The sequence below is a fragment of the Molothrus ater genome, chromosome 30, assembly GCF_012460135.2.
Source record: "Molothrus ater isolate BHLD 08-10-18 breed brown headed cowbird chromosome 30, BPBGC_Mater_1.1, whole genome shotgun sequence".
Classification (NCBI taxonomy): Eukaryota; Metazoa; Chordata; class Aves; order Passeriformes; family Icteridae; genus Molothrus; species Molothrus ater.
In genome coordinates, this window is record NC_050507.2 from 1,837,504 (window position 1) to 1,856,430 (window position 18,927).

Consider the following 18,927-nt stretch of genomic DNA (forward strand, 5'->3'; position numbering starts at 1 on the left):
GCTCTTCCTGAGAGAGTGATGGGCACAGGGCAGTGGGAAGGGGCTGTGCACCCCTCAGCTCCCTGCCTGCCCCAGGGCCTTGATGGGTCCTGTCAGGTGACAGACTCAATGAATCCCAGAAATAACACCCTGCAGCACATTTTCAGGCAGTTTTGCTCTTTTAAGGCATATCCAGGAAGTCCCTGAGTCCCCAAACACCAGGCAGGTCTGCCAGGGAGCCTCATCTGGAGCTGGTGGAGCCAGGAAAGGGGTCCTGGAGGTTGACCCCTCCCCAGAAGCTCTTGGGGTGCACCATGCCCAGTGTCCCTGAGCATGGCTCCCCCCCTCATTTCTGGGGATGAGGCTTTTGCTTGGTGGTAAGGAGGGGATGGGGATCTTTGGGCACCTTCTGGTTGATTGTAGCCCCCGCCAGGTACTGCTGGAGGAGCCTCCTTAGCTCCTGGTTCCTGTCTGCCAGGGCTGCCCGTGCCCTCTCCAGCCCCTTCTCCTCCAGCTTGGCCTTGTTGAACCTCTGCCAGAACCTCTCCAGCCCCATGTAGTCCTTCATGACCTGTGGGGAGGCAGCAGGGAGACTTTGGGGTCCCCATCCTGCCCCAAGCACCAGCTGGGGCATCCCCAGGGCTGAATCACAGCCTGAGGGTCGTGGTGGTGCCTCCTCACCCGTGCCAGGGGCTCGCTGGCCGTCTCCTCCAGGACCTTGCAGACTTTTTGCTGTTCCAACTCGCCCAGTGAGGAGGGGTAGAAGGGCAGCACCTTCTCCTCTTCCGTCTCCAGCCTGCGGCACAGCTCAGCCAGGCGGAGGAGGCGCTGAGCCTGGTGGGGACATCAGGAAGGGCAGGTGGGGACAGCAGGACGCGGGACACGGGGACAGTGCCCAACTCACCTTCTCCACCAGCTGCTGCAGCGCCTTGAGGGTGGCACTGCACTGAGAGCTGAGCGTCACCAGGTGGGTGTGAGCCGTGGCGCTGGCCTGGGTGACCTGGGCACGGAGCTTTTGGAGTTTCTGGTGGGCGTCCTCCCGATCGCCCCGGATGCGCTGAGTTTGCTCCTCGCTCTTGCGCAGGTGAGCCGCGATCTGGCCCCTGGTGGCCGTGACCATGTCCTGGTGAAAAACAGCAGGGAAAGTTCCTTGGGGGAAATTCCTTCTTGGAAACAATGGCCCAGCTTTGGGATGGGGGAAAATTCCTTCTTGGAAAGGGTGGCCCAGCTTTGGGATGAGGGAAAATTCCTTCTTGGAAAGAAGGAATTCCTTCTTGGAAATGGTGGCCCAGCTTTGGGATGGGGGAAAATTCCTGCTGGGAAAGGTGGAATTTCCCCCAGCTTTGGGATGGGGGAAAATTCCTTTTGGAAAGGGTGGCCCAGCTTTGGGATGGGGAAAATTCCTTCTTGGAAAGGGTGGCCCAGCCTTGGGATGGGGAAAATTCCTTCTTGGAAAGGGTGGCTCAGCTTTGGGATGGGGGAAAATTCCTACTGGGAAAGGTGGAATTTCCCTCAGCTTTGGGATGGGGAAAATTCCTTTTGGAAAGGAGGAATTCCTTCTTGGAAAGGAGGAATTTCCCCCAGCTTTAGGATGGGGGAAAATTCCTTCTTGGAAAGGAGGAACTTCCCCCAGCTTTGGGATGGGGGAAAATTCCTTCTTGGAAAAGGTGGCCCAGCTTTGGGATGGGGGAAAATTCCTTCTTGGAAACAATGGCCCAGCTTTGGGATGGGGGAAAATTCCTTCTTGGAAAGGGTGGCCTAGCTTTGGGATGGGCTGTTCAGGGCACTGGTCGAGGCAACGTCCCTGGAAGTGCTCAAAAACCACGTGGATGTGGTTTAGTGGTGGCCCTGGCAGTGCTGAGAGAACAGTTGGACTTGATGGTCATAGAGACTTTTCCAACCTCAAGAATTCCATGATTCCATGGCTCAGGCACTGCTCCACAAACTCTTGGGAGGCCCCTGCTTAGCCTGGCCTGTTGTCACCTCCTTGCCAGTGCCAGGCTGGGCTTGATGGGTCTCAGAGGCTTTCCAACCTCAACAATTCTACGATTCCATGGAAAAACGAGTGGGGAATGAAGGGTGAGCCCACTCCCACAACCACCCAGCACCCCTGCCGAAACCTGCAGCTTCTCCAGCCTCTTGGCCTGGGCGTTAATCTCGCAGGAAGTCTTCTCACACTTCCTCTTCAGCTCCTCAAACTCCACCTTCTTCTTCTCCGTGGCCTGGGCGTAGTTCCTCCGGGCTGTCTGGATCTGCTCCCACAGCCCCTCCAGCCTGGCCCCCAGCTGCAGCCGGCTGTACTGCTGATCCTGCCAGCACTGGGGGGACACACGGGGGTTGAGGATTGCAAGGCAAGATGTTTTTTCAATTACCATCTGTATGGCAGATTATCCTTTGTCAAGTGGGCAGTTTGCCTTATCTGTCTCTTTGAGTGACCACATTCACTTCCCTTGGGAGGGGACATCAGCTGATAACAGCTATGGAATGTCCCTGCATGGCTGATAAGAACTGCAGCATCCCATTGGGAGATGTGAGCCCAGAGGGAGGAGCCAAGCATTCCTACGTGGATACAATCTTGAGATTTCAAACATTCCTGCCTGGATACAATCTGAGATTTCAAACATTCCTACCCAGATAGAATCTGATATTTCAAACATTCCTATTCAGATATAATCTGAGATTTCAAACATTCCTACCCAGATACAATCTGATATTTCAAAAATTTCTACGTGGATACAATCTGAGATTTCAAACATTCCTGCCTGGATACAATCTGGTATTTCAAACATTCCTGCCTGGATACAATCTGAGATTTCAAACATTCCTACCCAGATAGAATCCAGAGGTTTTGAGACACCAGCACAGCTTCTCCACTGGATTCCCCAGAGGAACAGCAGCTGCCTCTCCTTCCCCTGGATCTTCAGAGGCAGAATCCATCCTTCTCTACAGATCCCCCTTGCTCCAGCAGAACCACCCCTGACACTGCAGGAGGGCTGCAGCCACAATTCCAATGGGACTGATACCAACACCCTGACCCACAGGGTGTCAGGTTGGGTTCTGACTCTGGCAGTGTTGTTCTAGTTTACTGCATTGTTTATTTTATCTTTTTTTTTTCCTTCCCTATTGAAGAACTGTTATTTCCTGCTCCCATATTTTTTGCCTGAGAGTCCCTTAATTTAAAATTTATAGCAATTTGGAGGGGTGGGGAGGGTTTATATTCTCCATTTCAGGGGAGGCTCCTGCCTTCCTTAGCAGACTCCTGTCTTTCCAAACCAAGACAACAGGTTACCCCCAAACCTCCCCTGGCATCCCTGCCAGCCTCTCCATGCCCCCTTGTGCCCCCTTGCCTTGTTTTTGATGTCGTCCCGGGCACTCTGGAAGTTCAGCAAGGCCTCCTGCTCGTTCCTGGCGTGCTCCTGCTCCGTGGCCAGCTCCATTTCCTGCAGGACCCAGCTTTCCCAGTCCTGCTGCTCCAGCATGGCCCTCCTGTGGGGACACAAGGCGGGGAAAAGGGGTTTCCTCCATTGTTGGGGAAGATGAAACAGGAAAGCCTTATAAATATGATTATCTGGCAAAAGATTGTGAGAATATGGAAACTATAAGCGAGATTGAAATGAAAGCAAGCTTTGAGATACTTTAGTTACTGAACAACTGGAAAGCAATGGTGTGGCCAGCTGAAGGTGATCCCCTTTTGATGGAACAACACCCTCTGCTTGCAGACAGCTCCAAGGGGCAGAGCAGACCCTGCCGGCTTGGCAGAAGGGGCCCAAAAATTCTCATCTCTTCCCTTGTCCTGGGACCCCTGTGAACATCACCACACCCAGATGCAACATCCAGCTGGCCAAAAGTGTCTCTGGGGTGAAAACACCACAGTTGCTGCTATTTGGTTCAGCACCGAGGGCCAGACAAGCTCAGGCACGGCAATATTGGTAATTATTCCAATACTCCTTGAAATTCCACACCTCTCAGCCTCAAACTCGGCCTTCAGGGCGCCCACCTGGGCACTAAAGCCCTGCTCCAGGTAGCCCAGGCGGCAGCGCTGGAGGTGCAGCAGTTGGTCTGTGAGGTCCAGGTGGCTGCTCAGGGCTCGGTTCTGCTGCTCCTCTGCTTCCTTCAGCTCCATCACCAGCGCCTGGGGAGTTTTTTTGGGGGGTTATATGTGCTCCCTGAGACCCTCCTCCGTCACAGATATATTTTATGGAAAATCATTTTGTTACGATGTTTTTCTCTTCAGAAGATGAGAGGCCTCAGAAATTAAATTTAAACAATAAATATCTGCTGCTGTAGAATGCAACAGGTGAATCTGTGATTGGTCTTATGTTGATTGTTTTTAATTAATGGCCAATCACAGTCCAGCTGTCTCGGACTCTCTGGTCAGTCACAAGATTTTACTAAAATTCCATTTTTTCCTTTCCTTGATAGCCTTCTGATGAAATCCTTCCTTCTATTCTTTCAGTATAATATATATCATATATTTTAATATATATCTTATATTTATCATATATTTTTAAATATATCTTATATAAAAATATATAAAAATATATGATAAATATAAGATATATATAGCATATATATCTCATAATACATATATCATATATTTTATATATTTCTTATATTTTTAATGTATATTATACTAATATACTATAATATACTATAATATACAATACTATACTATAATACAATGTAATATAATAATATAATATAATATAATATAATATAATATAATATAATATAATATAATATAATATAATATAATATAATATAATATAATATAATATAATATAATATAATATAATATAATATAATATAATATAATAATAAATCAGCCTTCTGAATCATGGAGTCAAGATTCTCATCTCTTCCCTCCTCCTGGCATCCCTCCCCACCCTGCCAGCCCCAGAGTTGTGGTATTCACCTGCCCTCTGAACAGAGAGAAGCTGTGAGACAAGCAAAGGATGTTCATTGCTTCAAGTCCAAACAGCTGAGTTTCAGGAGAAGGTAAAGAGCTGCTGGCTGGGTGGATTTCTAAATAGTTATTAATGATTTTCTTTGGCAGTTCTCTGTTTCAGGACTCTGCAGGTCTGTTTCAGAACCAGGAAGGACCAGCAGTGTTCCAGATTGCAAGGCAAGATGTATTTATCACCATCTGTATGGCAGCTGTCTTTTATCAAGTGGGCAGTTTTCCTTATCTCTTCCACAATCACTCCTCACTCAGGAGGGGACATCAGCTGATAACAGCTATGGAATGTCCCTGCATGGCTGATAAGAACTGCAGCATCACACTGGGAGATGAGAGCCCAGAGGGAGAAGCCAAGCATTCCTACCTGGATACAATCTGAGATTTCAAAAATTCCTACCTGGATACAATCTGAGATTCCAAACATTCCTACCTGGATAGAATCTGAGATTTCAAACATTCCTACCCAGATACAATCTGGTATTTCAAACATTCCTACCTGGATCTAATCTAAGATTTCAAACATTCCTACCCAGATATAATCTGGAGATTCTGGAACACCAGCACAGCTTCTCCACTGGATTCCCAGAGGAGCAGCTGCCTCTTCCACTGGATCCTCAGAGGAATATTCCACCCTTTCCTACAGGATCCCTGCTCCAGCAGAACCACCCCTGACACTGCAGGAGGGCTGCAGCCACAATTCCTGGACTGACACCAACAGCCTGACCCACAGGGTGTCAGGTTGGGTTCTGACTCTCAGTGTTGTTTTGATTTACTGCATTGTTTATTTTATGCTTTTATTTTCCTCCCTGTGAAAGAACTGTTATTTCCTGCTCCCATAATTTTTGCCTGACAGCCCTTAATTTCAAATTTATAACAATTTGGAGGGGCGGGGGTTTCCATTCTCCATTTAGGGGAGGCTCCTGCCTTCCTTGGCAGACTCCTGTCTTTCCAAACCCAGACAACCAGGGATGTCACAGAGCAACATCTCCAGGGAATGGACCTTCTCCTGAAACTCAGCTCTTTGGATTTGAAACCATGAACACTCTCACAGCTTCTCACTGTTCAGAGGGCACGTGAACACCACACAGAGTCACCTCAATGGTGCCATCCTTGCAGTCCATGACCCTTGAGAAGGTCTGGCTGAGGATCTCGATGTCCTGGCGCAGCTCTTGGTCCTTGGCCTTGCGTTGGGCCGAGCGCCAGAGGGTGCGGACCTTGTGGAGACCCCACGTGCTGCTCTGCTCCTCCTGTTTCAGCTTCTCCTGTGGAGGGGCCGTGGGAGGTGGGCAAGGGGCAGGAGTGGGTTTGGGGTGCCTCTGCTGTCTGGGGGTGCAGCAGAACGGGGGCAGCCCCAGCCCTGGTGGGGGTGATGGGGAAAGTGCTAAGGAAATTTGCTGGGGAAAAGTGAGGTGGAGTTTGGAGGGGATCAGGGGAGGCTGCAGAGGGGTCCCAGACCTGCATGAAGCGGGTGAGCAGCGCCCTCTTGATTTTGGCCTCCTCCTCCTCAACCAGCGCTTGTCTCTGCAGCAGCAGCAGCTCAGCCTCAGCTGATGTGGGGGCAGTGAGATGGGATCTCGCCATGGCTGGGGGAGGAGACACGGCAGGAGGGGTCAGGGTGCACATGGTGACCCCTCCATGTCCCCCCCAAGGCCTGTTCCACCTGCCCAGCTCCCCACATTATGGGGTACCCCACACCCCATAACCTTCTGCCTCCGTCCCCAGGCTCCCCAGGCCCGTTGCCTTGCCCCTCCACTTCAGAGCACCCCCAGACCCCACCAACCCCTTCTTGCCCCCTCTCCCCTTCCAGGGACCCCCCTAGACCTGTCCCCACCTCCCTCCCCAGGCCCCAGGGCCCATTTCCCGCTGTCCATCCCCATCCCCAGAGCCCTCCTAGCTCACCCCCCTCCCTCCTACGCTCCCCCAGCACCCACCGCCCCTTCCAATGGGGTCTCCCTCCCCCCAATTTGGGGTCCCGCCCCCGGTACCGGCTCCGGTCCCGGCCCGGCTCGCGCGTCCCTCCGGTCTCCCGGCAACGGCCGCTGAGGGGGCGGGGCCTCCGCGGCACTTCCGCCCTGACCCGCACGGGCGCCCCCTGGCGGCCAAGAGCGCGCTCGCACCCCCCCCTCACGGGGCGTGTCCCGCCGGTTCTGCCTCTCTGCTATTGGTCGGCGCTCCGGGATTCCCCGCGCTGATTGGCGGGCAGGCGCCGCCGTGGGCGGGCCCCGCAGCCGGCGGGGTATATATGGGCGCTGCGGCGGCGGGGCGCAGGGCGGTGGGTGGGTGCGAGCACGGGGGACCCGTGCGCGCCGCCGCCATGCGGGAGCGGAGGCCGGCACCGGCCGCCCCGGCCCGGTGCAAGCTGGTGCTGGTGGGTGACGTGCAGTGCGGCAAGACGGCCATGCTGCAGGTGCTGGCCAAGGATTGCTACCCCGAGGTGAGCCCTGACCGGCACCGGGGAACCGGCAGCGGGCGCCGGTAAAGCGGCACCGACCGGGCGCTGACGCTCTCGGTGCCGTTGCAGACGTACGTGCCCACCGTGTTTGAGAACTACACGGCGTGTCTGGCCAGCGAGGAGCAGCGGGTGGAACTGAGCCTCTGGGACACCTCCGGTACCGGGGGGAGACACGCACGGTGCATGTTTGGGGGGTTGGCGGGGGCTCCGGTACCGGGGGAGTGGGGCGGGGGCTGCCCCGGGCCTGATCGGGGAAGGTGCTTTGGGGTTTTTGGGCGGTCGTGGTTGGGATGCTGCAGTGAGCGAGGGGTCCCTGCAGTGGGGGTGTTTTGGCATCCCGAGGGTGTTTTGGGGACCTGCAGCGCCGGGGGGAAGGGTCCTTGATGGCCTTGTTGGGGTTCTGGGGGGCCGGGGGTGTTTTGGGGTCCCTGCGGCGGCGCAGGGAGCTCGGTGACCGCGCTGAGGGGGGGTTCAGGTTTAGGATCATAGCCGTGGGTGTGGGGGGCACAGGCACTCCCCAGGGACCGACCCCACAGTCACAGGGGGGGGTCGGGGACTGGGGGGGGTCACAGGAGGCTGAACCCCTTCCTTGGGGGGGGGGGTCCCCACACCGCTGAGCCCCCCCTGCCTGAATGGGGCGGATTATGGGACACCCCGCTGTTCTCCTTCCTCGGGCACCCCGAATATTTTGGGGGTGGGGGGGGTCGGGGCAGCCCTGCCCGGTGCTGCAGTGTCCCCCCCGGTGTGGAGGGGGGGTCCCCGCCGGTCCCCGGTTGCCATGGCGATGCGCTGGCGCAGCCTCTTTGCTATTCCGTGCACGGAGCGTCTGGGCTGCGAAACCCCTCCGAGGCCTTTTGGGGGGGCCGGGGGGGTGTGGGGGGGGACGCCCCCAACCCCATTGACCCCCCCCAACCTCCCGCACCCCCTCCCCGCGCCGCGTTCCCCGCAGTCCCGGGTGCGGTGCTGGCGGCTCCGTGTCCCCGGGGACCCCGGGCGGGTGGCAGCGTGTGGCACCCCCTCCTGCGGTTCCCCCCCTATCCCGAGCCCCCCTCGGTGCTGCCGGGGCTCCCCAAAATGGGAGGGGGGGCGGGGGGGTTGTTACATAAACACCGCGGGCTCCATTTCCCGCTGCCTGGCGAAGGCGCGATGCGACGCTCATGGGCTGCGGGGACGGAGGTGGCGTTTTTGGGGGGGTTCCGGAGCTGTGCCCCTCTCCCCGGCCCCAGCGGGGCTCTGTCCCTTTTGGGGGGCTCTAGAGCTGTGTGTCCGTCTGTCCCTTTTGGGGGGCTCTAGAGCTGTGTCCCCACCCCGGGCAGGAATGGGGCTGTGCCCGTTTTGGGGGGGCTCTGTGCCTTTTGGGGATCTCTAGAGCTGTGTCCCCACCCCAAGCAGGAATGGGGCTCTGTCGCTTCTGGGGGGCTCTGTCGCTTTTGGGGGGCTCTAGGGCTGTGTGTCCATCTGTCCCTTTTGGGGATCTCTAGAGCTGTGTCCCCACCCCGGGCAGGAATAGGGCTGTGCCCGTTTTGGGGGGCTCTGTCCCTTTTGGGGTCCCTAGAGCTGTGTTTCCACAGCAGGTAGGAATGGGGCTATGTCTGTTTTGGGGGGCTCTGTCCCTTTTCAGGGGGTTCCAGAGCTGTGCCCCTCTCTCCAGGCAGGAATGGGGCTCTGTCCCTTTTTGGGGGTCTCTAGAGCTGAGCCCTCACCGTGGGTATGAATCAGGCTGTGTCTGTTTTGGGGGGGTTGTGTCCCTTTTTGGGGGCTCTAGAGCCGTGTCCCTGTGTCCTTCTTGGGGTTCTCTAGAGCTGTGAGCCACCACCCTGAGCAGGAGGGGAGCTGTGTCTGTTTTGGGGGGCTCTGTGCCTTTTAGGGGTCCCTAGAGCTGTGTCCCCACCCCAAGTAGGAATGGGCCTCTGTCCCTTTTGGGGGGCTCTGTCCCTTTTGGGGTCTCTAGAGCTGTGTCCCCACCCTGGGCAGGAATGGGGCTGTGTCTGTTTTAGGAGCTGTGTCCCTTTTGGGGGTCTCTAGAGCTCTGTGTCCGTCTGTCCCTTTTGGGGAGCTGTGTCTTCTTTGGGGGGCTCTGTGCCTTTTGGGGAGCTGTGTCTGTTTTGTGGGGCCTTGTCCCTTTTGGGGTCTCTAGAGCTGTGTCCCTTTTGGGGAGCTGTGTCCCTTTTGGGGTGTTCTGTCCCCTTTGGGGTCTCTAGAGCCATGTCCCCATCCCAGTCAGGACAAGGGGCTGTGTCTGCTTTAGGGGCTCTGTCCATTTTGGGGGGACTCTGTCCCTTTTGGGGTCTCTAGAGCTGTGTCCCCACCCTGAGCAGGAATGGGACTCTGTCCCTTTTAGGGGCTCTGTGCCTTTTTGGGGGGCTGTGTCCCATTTGGGGTCCCTAGAGCCGTGTCCCCACCCTTGGCAGGAATGGGGCTGTGTCTGTTTTAGGGTTTGTGTCCGTTTTGGGGAGCTCTGTCTCTTTTGGGGTCTACGGGTTGTGTCCGTTTTGGGGGGCTCTGTTCCTTTTGGGATCTCTACAGCTGTGCCCCCACTCAGGACAGGAGTGGGGCTGTGTCTGCTTTAGGGGGCTGTGTCCCTTTTGGGGGGTCTCTAGAGCTGTGCCCCCACCCCAGTCGGGACGAGGGGGTTCTGTGCCTTTTGGGGGTCTCTAGAGCTTTACCCCCACCCCAAGCAGGAATAGGCCTTTGTCCCTTTTGGGGGGCTCTGTCTCTTTTGGGGGTCTCTAGAGCTGTGTCCCCACTTGGAACAGGAATGGGGCTCTGTCCCTTTAGGGGGGGGGGTGCTCTGTCCCTTTTGGGGGGGGTGCTCTGTCCCTTTTGGGGGGGGTGCTCTGTCCCTTTTGGGGGGTGCTCTGTCCCTTTTAGGGGGGTGCTCTGTCCCTTTTAGGGGGGGTGCTCTGTCCCTTTTAGGGGGGGGGTGCTCTGTCCCTTTTTGGGGGGGGTGCTCTGTCCCTTTTGGGGGGGGCTCTGTCCCTTTTGGGGGGGGCTCTGTCCCTTTTAGGGGGGGGCTCTGTCCCTTTTAGGGGGGGTGCTCTGTCCCTTTTAGGGGGGTGCTCTGCCCCTTTTGGGCTCTCTATTACCCATGCCCCCACCCCATTTCGCACGGGGGGGCCGTGTCCCTTTCCCAGCCCCCCTTTCCCGTGTCCCGGGGGTGGGGGGGCTCAGCAGTGACCCCCCCCCCCCTTTCCCCCAGGCTCCCCCTACTATGACAACGTGCGGCCCCTGTGCTACAGCGACTCGGACGCCGTCCTGCTCTGCTTCGATGTCAGCCGGCCCGAGACCCTCGACAGCGCCACCAAGAAGGTGGGGAGGGGGCTCAGAGCCCGGGACGGTGCGCCCGGGGTGGTTGGGGGGCTCAGGGATGTGGGGATGCCAGCTTGGGGGGGTCCCCGTGGGGTTTGGGGGGCTCGGGGATGTGGGGATGCTGTCCTGGGGGTATTTCTGTGGGGTTCAGGGATGTGAGGATCTGGCCTGGGGGTATTTCTGTGGGGTTCAGGGATGTGGGGACACCGTCCTGGGGGTATTTCTGTGGGGTTCAGGGATGTGGGGACACCGTCCTGGGGATATTTCTGTGGGGTTTGGGGGGTTCAGGGATGTGAGGATCTGTCCTGCAGTTATCTCTGTGGGGTTTAGGGGGCTCGGGGATGTGGGGATGCTGTCCTGGGGGTATTTCTGTGGGGTTCAGGGATGTGGGGACGCCGTCCTGGGGGTATTTCTGTGGGGTTCAGGGATGTGGGGACGCCGTCCTGGGGGTATTTCTGTGGGGTTCAGGGATGTAGGGATGCTGTCCTGGGGGTATTTCTGTGGGGTTTAGGGGGTTCAGGGATGTGAGGATCTGTCCTGGGGGTATTTCTGTGGGGTTCAGGGATGTGGGGACACTGTCCTGGGGGTATTTCTGTGGGGTTTAGGGGGTTCAGGGGTGTGAGGATCTGTCCTGGGGGTATTTCTGTAGGGTTTGGGGGGTTCAGGGATGTGAGGATCTGTCCTGGGGGTATTTCTGTGGGGTTTAGGGGGTTCAGGGATGTGGGGACGCCATCCTGGGGGTATTTCTGTGGGGTTTAGGGGGTTCAGGGATGTGGGGACACCGTCCTGGGGGTATTTCTGTGGGGTTCAGGGATGTGGGGACGCCGTCCTGAGGGTATTTCTGTGGGGTTTAGGGATGTAGGGATGCTGTCCTGGGGGTATTTCTGTGGGGTTTAGGGGGTTCAGGGATGTGAGGATCTGTCCTGGGGCTATTTCTGTGGGGTTTGGGGGGCTCCTGTGGGGTCTGGGGTATTCAGGGATGTGGGAACACCAGCCTGAGGGGTCCCTGTGGGGTTGGGGGGCTCGGGGATGTGGGGACACTGATGCTGTGGGGTTTAAGGGTCTCAGGGATGTGGGGACACCAGCCCGAGGGGTTCTCATGGAGTTTGGGGGGCTCACAAATGTGGAGACACGAGCCTGGGTGGTCCCTCTGGGTTTAGGGGACTCAGATGTGGGAACACCAGCCTGAAAGGGTCCCCATTGGGTTTGGGGGCTCAGAGATGTGGGGACACTGACGCTGTGGGGTTTGGGGACTCACAAATGTGGGGACACCGGCCTGGAGGGTCCCCGTGGGGTTTGGGGGGCTCAGAGTTGTGGGGACACCAGTCCAAGGGGTCCCATAGGGTTTGGGGGGCTCAGAGATGTAGGGGCACCAGCCTGGAGGGTCCCTGTGAGGTTTGGGAGCTCAGCGATGTGGGGACTCTGTCCTGGGGGTGTTTCTGTGGGGTTTGGGGGGCTCCTGTGGGGTCTGGGGGGTTCCTGGGGGTATCTCTGTGGGGTTTGGGGGGCTCTTGTGGGGTCTGAGGGGTTCAGGGATGTGGGGGCACTGTCCTGAGGGTATTTCTATGGGATCTGGGGGGCTCAGGGATGTGAGGACACTGCCCTGGGGACATTTCTGTGGGATCTGGGGGATTCCTGGGGGTATCTCTGTGGGGTTTGGGGGCTCAGGGATGTGGGGCCACTGTCCTGAGGGTATTTCTGTGGGATCTGGGGGGTTCAGGGATGTGAGGGCACTGCCCTGGGGACATTTCTGTGGGATCTGGGGGATTCCTGGGGGTATCTCTGTGGGGTCAAGGCTGGCACATGGAGACACCACCCCGCCGTGGGGTGACAGGGAGCGGCTTTTGGGTGTCCCCTGTCCCTCTGAGAGGTGCCCTGACCCCTCAGTGGAAGACAGAAATCCTGGATTATTGCCCCAACACCCGGGTGCTGCTCATTGGCTGCAAGACGGACCTGAGGACAGACCTGAGCACGCTGCTGGAGCTCTCGCACCAGAAACAGGCGCCCATCTCCTACGAGCAGGTCTGGGGGGGCCCGGAGGGTTTGGGGGGGCCCCGACGGCTGTGAGGGGGTGGGATTGGGGTGTCCCGGTGGTCTGATTATGGGGGGGGGTTTGGTGGGATCCCAGTGTTTGCAGGGGGGTGATTTTTGGGGTGTCTCGGTGGTCTGATATGGTTTTGGGGTGATTTTTGGGGTGTCTCGGTGGTCTGATATGGTTTTGGGGTGATTTTTGGGGTGTCTCAGTGGTCTGATATGGTTTTAGGGTGATTTTTGGGGTGTATCAGTGGTCTGATATGGTTTTGGGGGATCCCAGTGGTTTTAGGTGTGATTTTTGGGGTGTCTCGGTGGTCTGATATGGTTTTGGGGTGTCCTGGTGTTTGTGGGGGTGATTTTTGGGGTGTCCCGGTGGTCTGATATGGTTTTGGGGTGATTTTTGGGGTGTATCAGTGGTCTGATATGGTTTTGGGGGATCCCAGTGTTTTTAGGGGTGATTTTTGGGATGTCCCAGTGGTCTGATATGGTTTTGGGGGATCCCAGTGGTTTTAGGTGTGATTTTTGGGGTGTCCCAGTGGTCTGATATGGTTTTGGGGGATCCCAGTGGTTTTAGGTGTGATTTTTGGGGTGTCCTGGTGGTCTGATATGGTTTTGGGGTGTCCTGGTGTTTGTGGGGGTGATTTTTGGGGTGTCCCAGTGGTCTGATATGGTTTTGGGGTGATTTTTGGGATGTCTTGGTGGTATAATATGGTTTTGGGGGGATCCCAGTATTTTTAGGGGTGATATTTGGGGTGTCTTGATGGTCTAATATGGTTTTGGGGTGTCCTGGTGTTTGTGCGGGTGATTTTTAGGATGTCTCAGTGGTCTGATATGATTTTGGGGGATCCCAGTGGTTTTAGGTGTGATTTTTGGGGTGTCCCAGTGGTCTGATATGGTTTTGGGGGATCCCAGTGGTTTTAGGTGTGATTTTTGGGGTGTCCCAGTGGTCTGATATGGTTTTGGGGGATCCCAGTGTTTTTAGGGGTGATTTTTGGGATGTCCCAGTGGTTTGATATGGTTTTGGAGGATCCCAGTGGTTTTTAGGGGTGATTTTTGGGGTGTCCCGGTGGCCCAATGTGGGAGTGGGTTTTAGGGGATCCCGGTGTTTGCACAGGGGTCAATTTGAGGTGTCCCAGTGGTTTTGGGGGTGGATTTGGGGTGTTCTGATGTTTGTGGAGGTGGATTTGGGGTGTTCCAGTGGTCTGATATGATTTTGTGGGATCCTGGCATTTCTGGGGGTGATTTTTGGGGTGTCCCAGTGGTTTGATTTGGGGGTGGGTTTTGGGGGATCCTGGTGTTTGCACAGGGCTCAGTTTGGGGTGTCCCGATGGGTTTGGGGCTCAGTTTAGGATATCCCAATGACTTTGGCCTGTCCCCATGGGTTTGTGGGGCTCAGTTTGGGCTGTTCCAATGTTTGGGATATCCCAGTGGGTTTGGGGGTGTCCTGGTGTTTGTGGGGGTGGGTTTGGGGGCGTCCTGGTGTTTGTGGGGCTCACTTTGAGCTGTCCCAGTGGGTTTGGGCTGTCTTGATGGATTTGGGATATCCCGATGACTTTGGGCTGTCCCGGTGGGTTTGGGTTGTCCTGGTGTTGGTGGAGCTCACTTTAGGGTGTCCTGGTGTTTGTGGGGGTGAGTTTAGGGGTGTCCTGATGTTTGTGGGACTCACTTTGGGCTGTCCCAGTGGATTTGGGGCTCAGTTTGAGATATCCCGGTGGATTTGAGACATCCCAATGACTTTGGGCTGTCCCGGTGTTTGTGGGGCTCAGTTTGGAATATCCCGATGTTTGGGGGTGTCCTGGTGTTTGTGGGGGTGGGTTTGGGATATCCTGGTGGGTTTGAGGTGTCCCTGTGCTTGCACAGGGCTTAGTTTGGGTTGTCCTGGTGTTTTTGGGGCTCATTTTGGGGTGTCCCGGTGGATTTAGGATATCCTGGTGTGTTTCGGATGTCCCGGTGGATTTGGGGCTCAGTTTGGGATATCCCAATGACTTTGGGCTGTCCCGGTGTTTGTGGGGCTCATTTTGGGCTGTCCCGGTGGATTTGGGGCTCAGTTTGGGATATCCCAATGACTTTGGGCTGTGCTGGTGTTTGTGGGGCTCACTTTGGGCTGTCCCGGTGGATTTGGGGCTCAGTTTGGGATATCCCAATGACTTTGGGCTGTGCTGGTATTTGTGGGGCTCACTTTGGGCTGTCCCGGTGGATTTGGGGCTCAGTTTGGGATATCCCAATGACTTTGGGCTGTCCCGGTGTTTGTGGGGCTCGGTTTGGGCTGTCCCGGTGGGTTTGGGGCTCAGTTTGGGATATCCCAATGTCTTTGGGCTGTCCCGGTGTTTGTGGGGCTCGGTTTGGGCTGTCCCGGTGGGTTTGGGATATCCTGGTGGAATTGGGATATCCCAATGACTTTGGGCTGTCCCGGTGGGTTTGGGATATCCCAATGATATATTGGGGCTGGTATAGCCCAGCCCCAATCAGTTTGGGGCTGTCCTGGTGGGTTTGGGCTGTTCTGATGGGTTTATGGGGCTCACTTTGGGCTGTCCCAATGGGTTTGGGGGTGGGTTTGGGATATCCTGGTGGAATTGGGATATCCCAATGACTTTGGGCTGTCCCGGTGGGTTTGGGATATCCCGATGACTCTGGGCTGTCCCAGTCGGTTTGGGGCTGTCCTGGTGGGTCTGGGCTGTCCCAATGGGTTTGTGGGGCTCACTTTGAGCTGTCCTGATGGGTTTGGGGGTGGCTTTAGGATATCCCAGTGGGTTTGGGGCTGTCCCAGTGGATTTGGGGCTCAGTTTAGGGTACCCCGGTGGGTTTGGGGCTGTCCCGGTGGGTTTGGGATATGCCGGTGGAATTGGGGCTCAGTTTGGGATATCCCAATGACTTTGGGCTGTCCCGGTGGATTTGGGCTGTCCCAATGTTTGGGGCTGTCCCAGTGGATTTGGGATATCCCAATGACTTTGGGCTGTCCTGGTGGATTTGGGATATCCCAGTGTGTTTGGGGCTGTCCTGGTGTTTGTGGGGCTCACTTTGGGCTGTCCTGATGGGTTTGTGGGACTCAGTTTGGGGGTATCCCGGTGGGTTTGGGGCTGTCCCGCTGGATTTGGGATATCCCAATGACTTTGGGGCTGTCCCTGTGGTGTTTGTGGGGCTCACTTTGGGCTGTCCCAATGTGTTTGGGGCTCAGTTTAGGATATCCCGGTGGGTTTGGGGCTGTCCCAGTGAATTTGGGATATCCCACTGTGTTCAGGCTGTCCCGGTGTTTGTGGGGCTCACTTTGGGATATCCCAATGACTTTGGGCTGCCTCGGTGTGTTTGGGATATCCCAGTGTGTTTGGGGCTGTCCCTGTGGTGTTTGTGGGGCTCACTTTGGGCTGTCCCAGTGGATTTGGGGCTGTCCCGGTGGATTTGGGATATCCTGGTGGTTTTGGGCTCTCCTGGTGTTTCTGGAGCTCAGTTTGGGGCTGTCCCAGTGGGTTTGGGGCTGTCCTGGTGGATTTGGGATATCCCAATGACTTTGGGCTGTCCTGATGGGTTTGGGGCTCAGTTTGGGGCTGTCCCGGTGGCTTTGGGATATCCTGGTGGGTTTGAGGCTGTCCCGATGGATTTGGGGCTCAGTTTGGGGCTGTCCCGGTGGATTTGGGGCTGTCCCAGTGGATTTGGGGCTGTCCCGGTGGCTTTGGGATATCCCAATGGGTTTGGGGCTGTCCCGGTGGATTTGGGGCTGTCCCGGTGGATTTGGGGCTGTCCCAATGGGTTTGGGGCTGTCCCGGTGGGTTTGGGGCTCAGTTTGGGGCTGTCCCAGTGGGTTTGGGGCTCAGTTTGGGGCTGTCCCGGTGGATTTTGGGTACCCCAATGGATTTGGGGCTGTCCCGGTGGCTTTGGGGTACCCCAATGGATTTGGGGCTGTCCCGGTGGCTTTGGGGCTCAGTTTGGGGCTGTCCTGGTGGGTTTGGGGCTGTCCCGGTGGCTTTGGGGCTCAGTTTGGGGCTGTCCCGGTGGCTTTGGGGCTGTCCCGGTGGCTTTGGGGCTGTCCCAGTGGATTTGGGGCTGTCCCGGTGGCTTTGGGGCTCAGTTTGGGGCTGTCCCGGTGGCTTTGGGGTGCCCCGCCGCCTGACTCCGCTCTCCGCCAGGGCTGCGCGGCCGCCCGGCAGTTGGGAGCCGAGGGTTACCTGGAGTGCTCGGCGTTCACCTCGGAGAAAAGCGTGCACAGCATCTTCCGGGCCGTGTCCGGGCTGTGCCTGAGCAGCGCCGCCCCGCAGCCGCCGCGCAGCCCCGGCCGCAGCCTCTCCAAGCGCCTCCTGCACCTCCCCAGCCGCTCCGAGCTCATCTCCTCCACCTTCAAGAAGGAAAAAGCAAAAAGCTGCTCCGTCATGTGAAGGGGGGAAGGGAATCACACACACACACACACGCACACACACACAGAGCCCCTTCCTCCCCACCCCAAATTTGGGAACCTCCCCCCAAGAGCAGGGAATGGGGTGTGGAGGGGCTGGGTAGGGTTTGGGAGGTCCCCCCCCTGCTCTGAAGGAGGGTTTGGGGTGCTGCCCTTGCCCTGGGAGGGGGGCTATGGGGAGGGCTTCACCCGGTTCCCAACCCTGAGGGGGTCCCTGGGGTGTTTGGGGTACTCAGACCCTCAGGGACACCAACCCAGGGGGGTCCCTGGGGGGTTTGGGGTGCACAGAACCTCAAGGACGTCGATCCTGTGAGATTTGGGGTGCACAGGACCCTGGGGACATCAACCCTGTGGGGTTTGGGGTGCTCAGACCCCCAGGGACACGAACCCAGAGGGGTCCCTGCAGGGTTTGAGGTGCTCAGACCCTCGGGGATATCAATCCAGAGGGGTCCTTGGGGGATTTGGGGCACACAGGACCCTGGAGACGTCTGCCCAGGGGGGTTTGGGGTGCACAGGACCCTGGGGACACCAATCCAGGGGGGTCCCTGGGGGATTTGGGTGCTCAAACCTTCAAGGACATCAACCCAGGAAGGTCCCTGTGGGGTTTGGGGTGCACAGGACCCTGGGGACACCAACCCAGAGGGGTCCCTGGGGGGTTTGGGGTGCTCTGACCTTCAGAGACATCACCTGGGATGGTCCCTGTGGGTTTTGGGGGACACAGGGATGCTGTCCTGGGGATCCCTATGGCATTTGGGGTGCACAGGACCCTATGGACATCAACCCAGGGGGGTCCCTGGGAGGTTTGGGGTGCACAGGACCCAGGGGACACCAACCCTGTGGGGTTTGGGGTGCTCAGGACCCTGGGGACACCAACCCAGAGGAGTCTCTGCAGGGTTTGGGTGCTCAGACCCTCAAGGACATCAACCCAGGAGGGTCCCTGTGGGGTTTGGGGTGCACAGACCCTCAAGGACATCACCTGGGATGGTTCCTGGGAGGTTTGTGGTGCACAGGATCCTGGGGACATCAACCCAGAGGGCTTTGGGGTGCTCAGACCCTCAGGGACATCACCTGAGATGGTCCCTGTGGGTTTGGGGGACACAGGGACGCCATCCTGGGGATCCCTGGGGGGTTTGGGGTGCTCAGAGCCTCAAGGACACCAACCCAGGGAGGTCCCTGTGGGTTTGGGGGACACAGGGACGCCGTGCCGGGGATCCCTGTGGGGTTTGGGGTGCACATCATGGGACTCATCCATGGACTCATCCTGTTCTCTCCCCCTTCCCCCCATCCCTCATCTGCTGCTTGGCCCTGGGGGACCCTGTGGGTTGGGGAGGGGGGAGGGGGGGCTGTTTTATGGACTATATTTTGGGGGGGGTGGGGATAGGGGGGGTGTCTCTGTTCCATGTCAGTGTTATTAAAAAAGCTTATTTATTATCAGAAATATAACACCTACCTATGTGCATCCCCGCCTGGCCCTGTGCTTTGGGGAGGGATCGTGGGTTTTGGAAGCTTTTGGAATGTTTTGGTGTCACTGCTGATGGTGACACTGATGTGATCGGGGGTGTCTTTTGGGGAGGGGGGTGCCAAAAGTGTCCCCCCACCTCTTCTGCCCCCAAACTCTGCTTGGGACCCCCTGATCTTGTGAATGGGGGGGTGGAGGTCCTGCAGGGACACTGATCTGGTGGTCCCTGGTGAGTTTGGGGTGCGTGGGGCTGCTGATCTGGGGGGGTCCCCGTGGGATTTGGGGGAGTGCGGGGACATGGGGGACACTGACTCGGGAAGGTTCCTCCAGGCTTTGGGGTGCTCTAGACC

The 18,927-nt window shown here is 57.2% G+C and overlaps 2 protein-coding genes across 3 annotated transcripts; one reads left to right on the top strand and one right to left on the bottom strand.

The window, feature by feature from the left end:
* Window positions 1-139: 139 nt before the first annotated feature.
* On the bottom strand, window positions 140-6,982 carry CCDC65 (coiled-coil domain containing 65). Of its 2 annotated transcripts, XM_036399705.2 has the most exons (9): window positions 6,925-6,982; window positions 6,395-6,522; window positions 6,034-6,201; window positions 3,942-4,111; window positions 3,327-3,465; window positions 2,100-2,297; window positions 884-1,102; window positions 661-813; window positions 140-550 (listed from the first exon to the last, which is right to left on the bottom strand). In XM_036399705.2, exons 2-9 carry the CDS (start codon window positions 6,518-6,520, stop codon window positions 326-328), a joined length of 1,398 nt encoding a protein of 465 aa, XP_036255598.1. In that variant the 5' UTR covers window positions 6,521-6,522; window positions 6,925-6,982; the 3' UTR covers window positions 140-325. The 2 variants fall into 2 exon arrangements, with proteins under 2 accessions (XP_036255598.1, XP_054373722.1); XM_054517747.1 differs by lacking the exon at window positions 3,942-4,111 and having other exon boundaries at window positions 5,999-6,201.
* A 237-nt stretch (window positions 6,983-7,219) lies between these two features.
* RND1 (Rho family GTPase 1) lies at window positions 7,220-18,577 on the top strand. Its single transcript, XM_036399972.2, has 5 exons — window positions 7,220-7,373; window positions 7,461-7,548; window positions 10,591-10,700; window positions 12,588-12,722; window positions 16,856-18,577. Exons 1-5 carry the CDS (start codon window positions 7,254-7,256, stop codon window positions 17,099-17,101), a joined length of 699 nt encoding a protein of 232 aa, XP_036255865.1. The 5' UTR covers window positions 7,220-7,253; the 3' UTR covers window positions 17,102-18,577.
* Window positions 18,578-18,927: the final 350 nt, after the last annotated feature.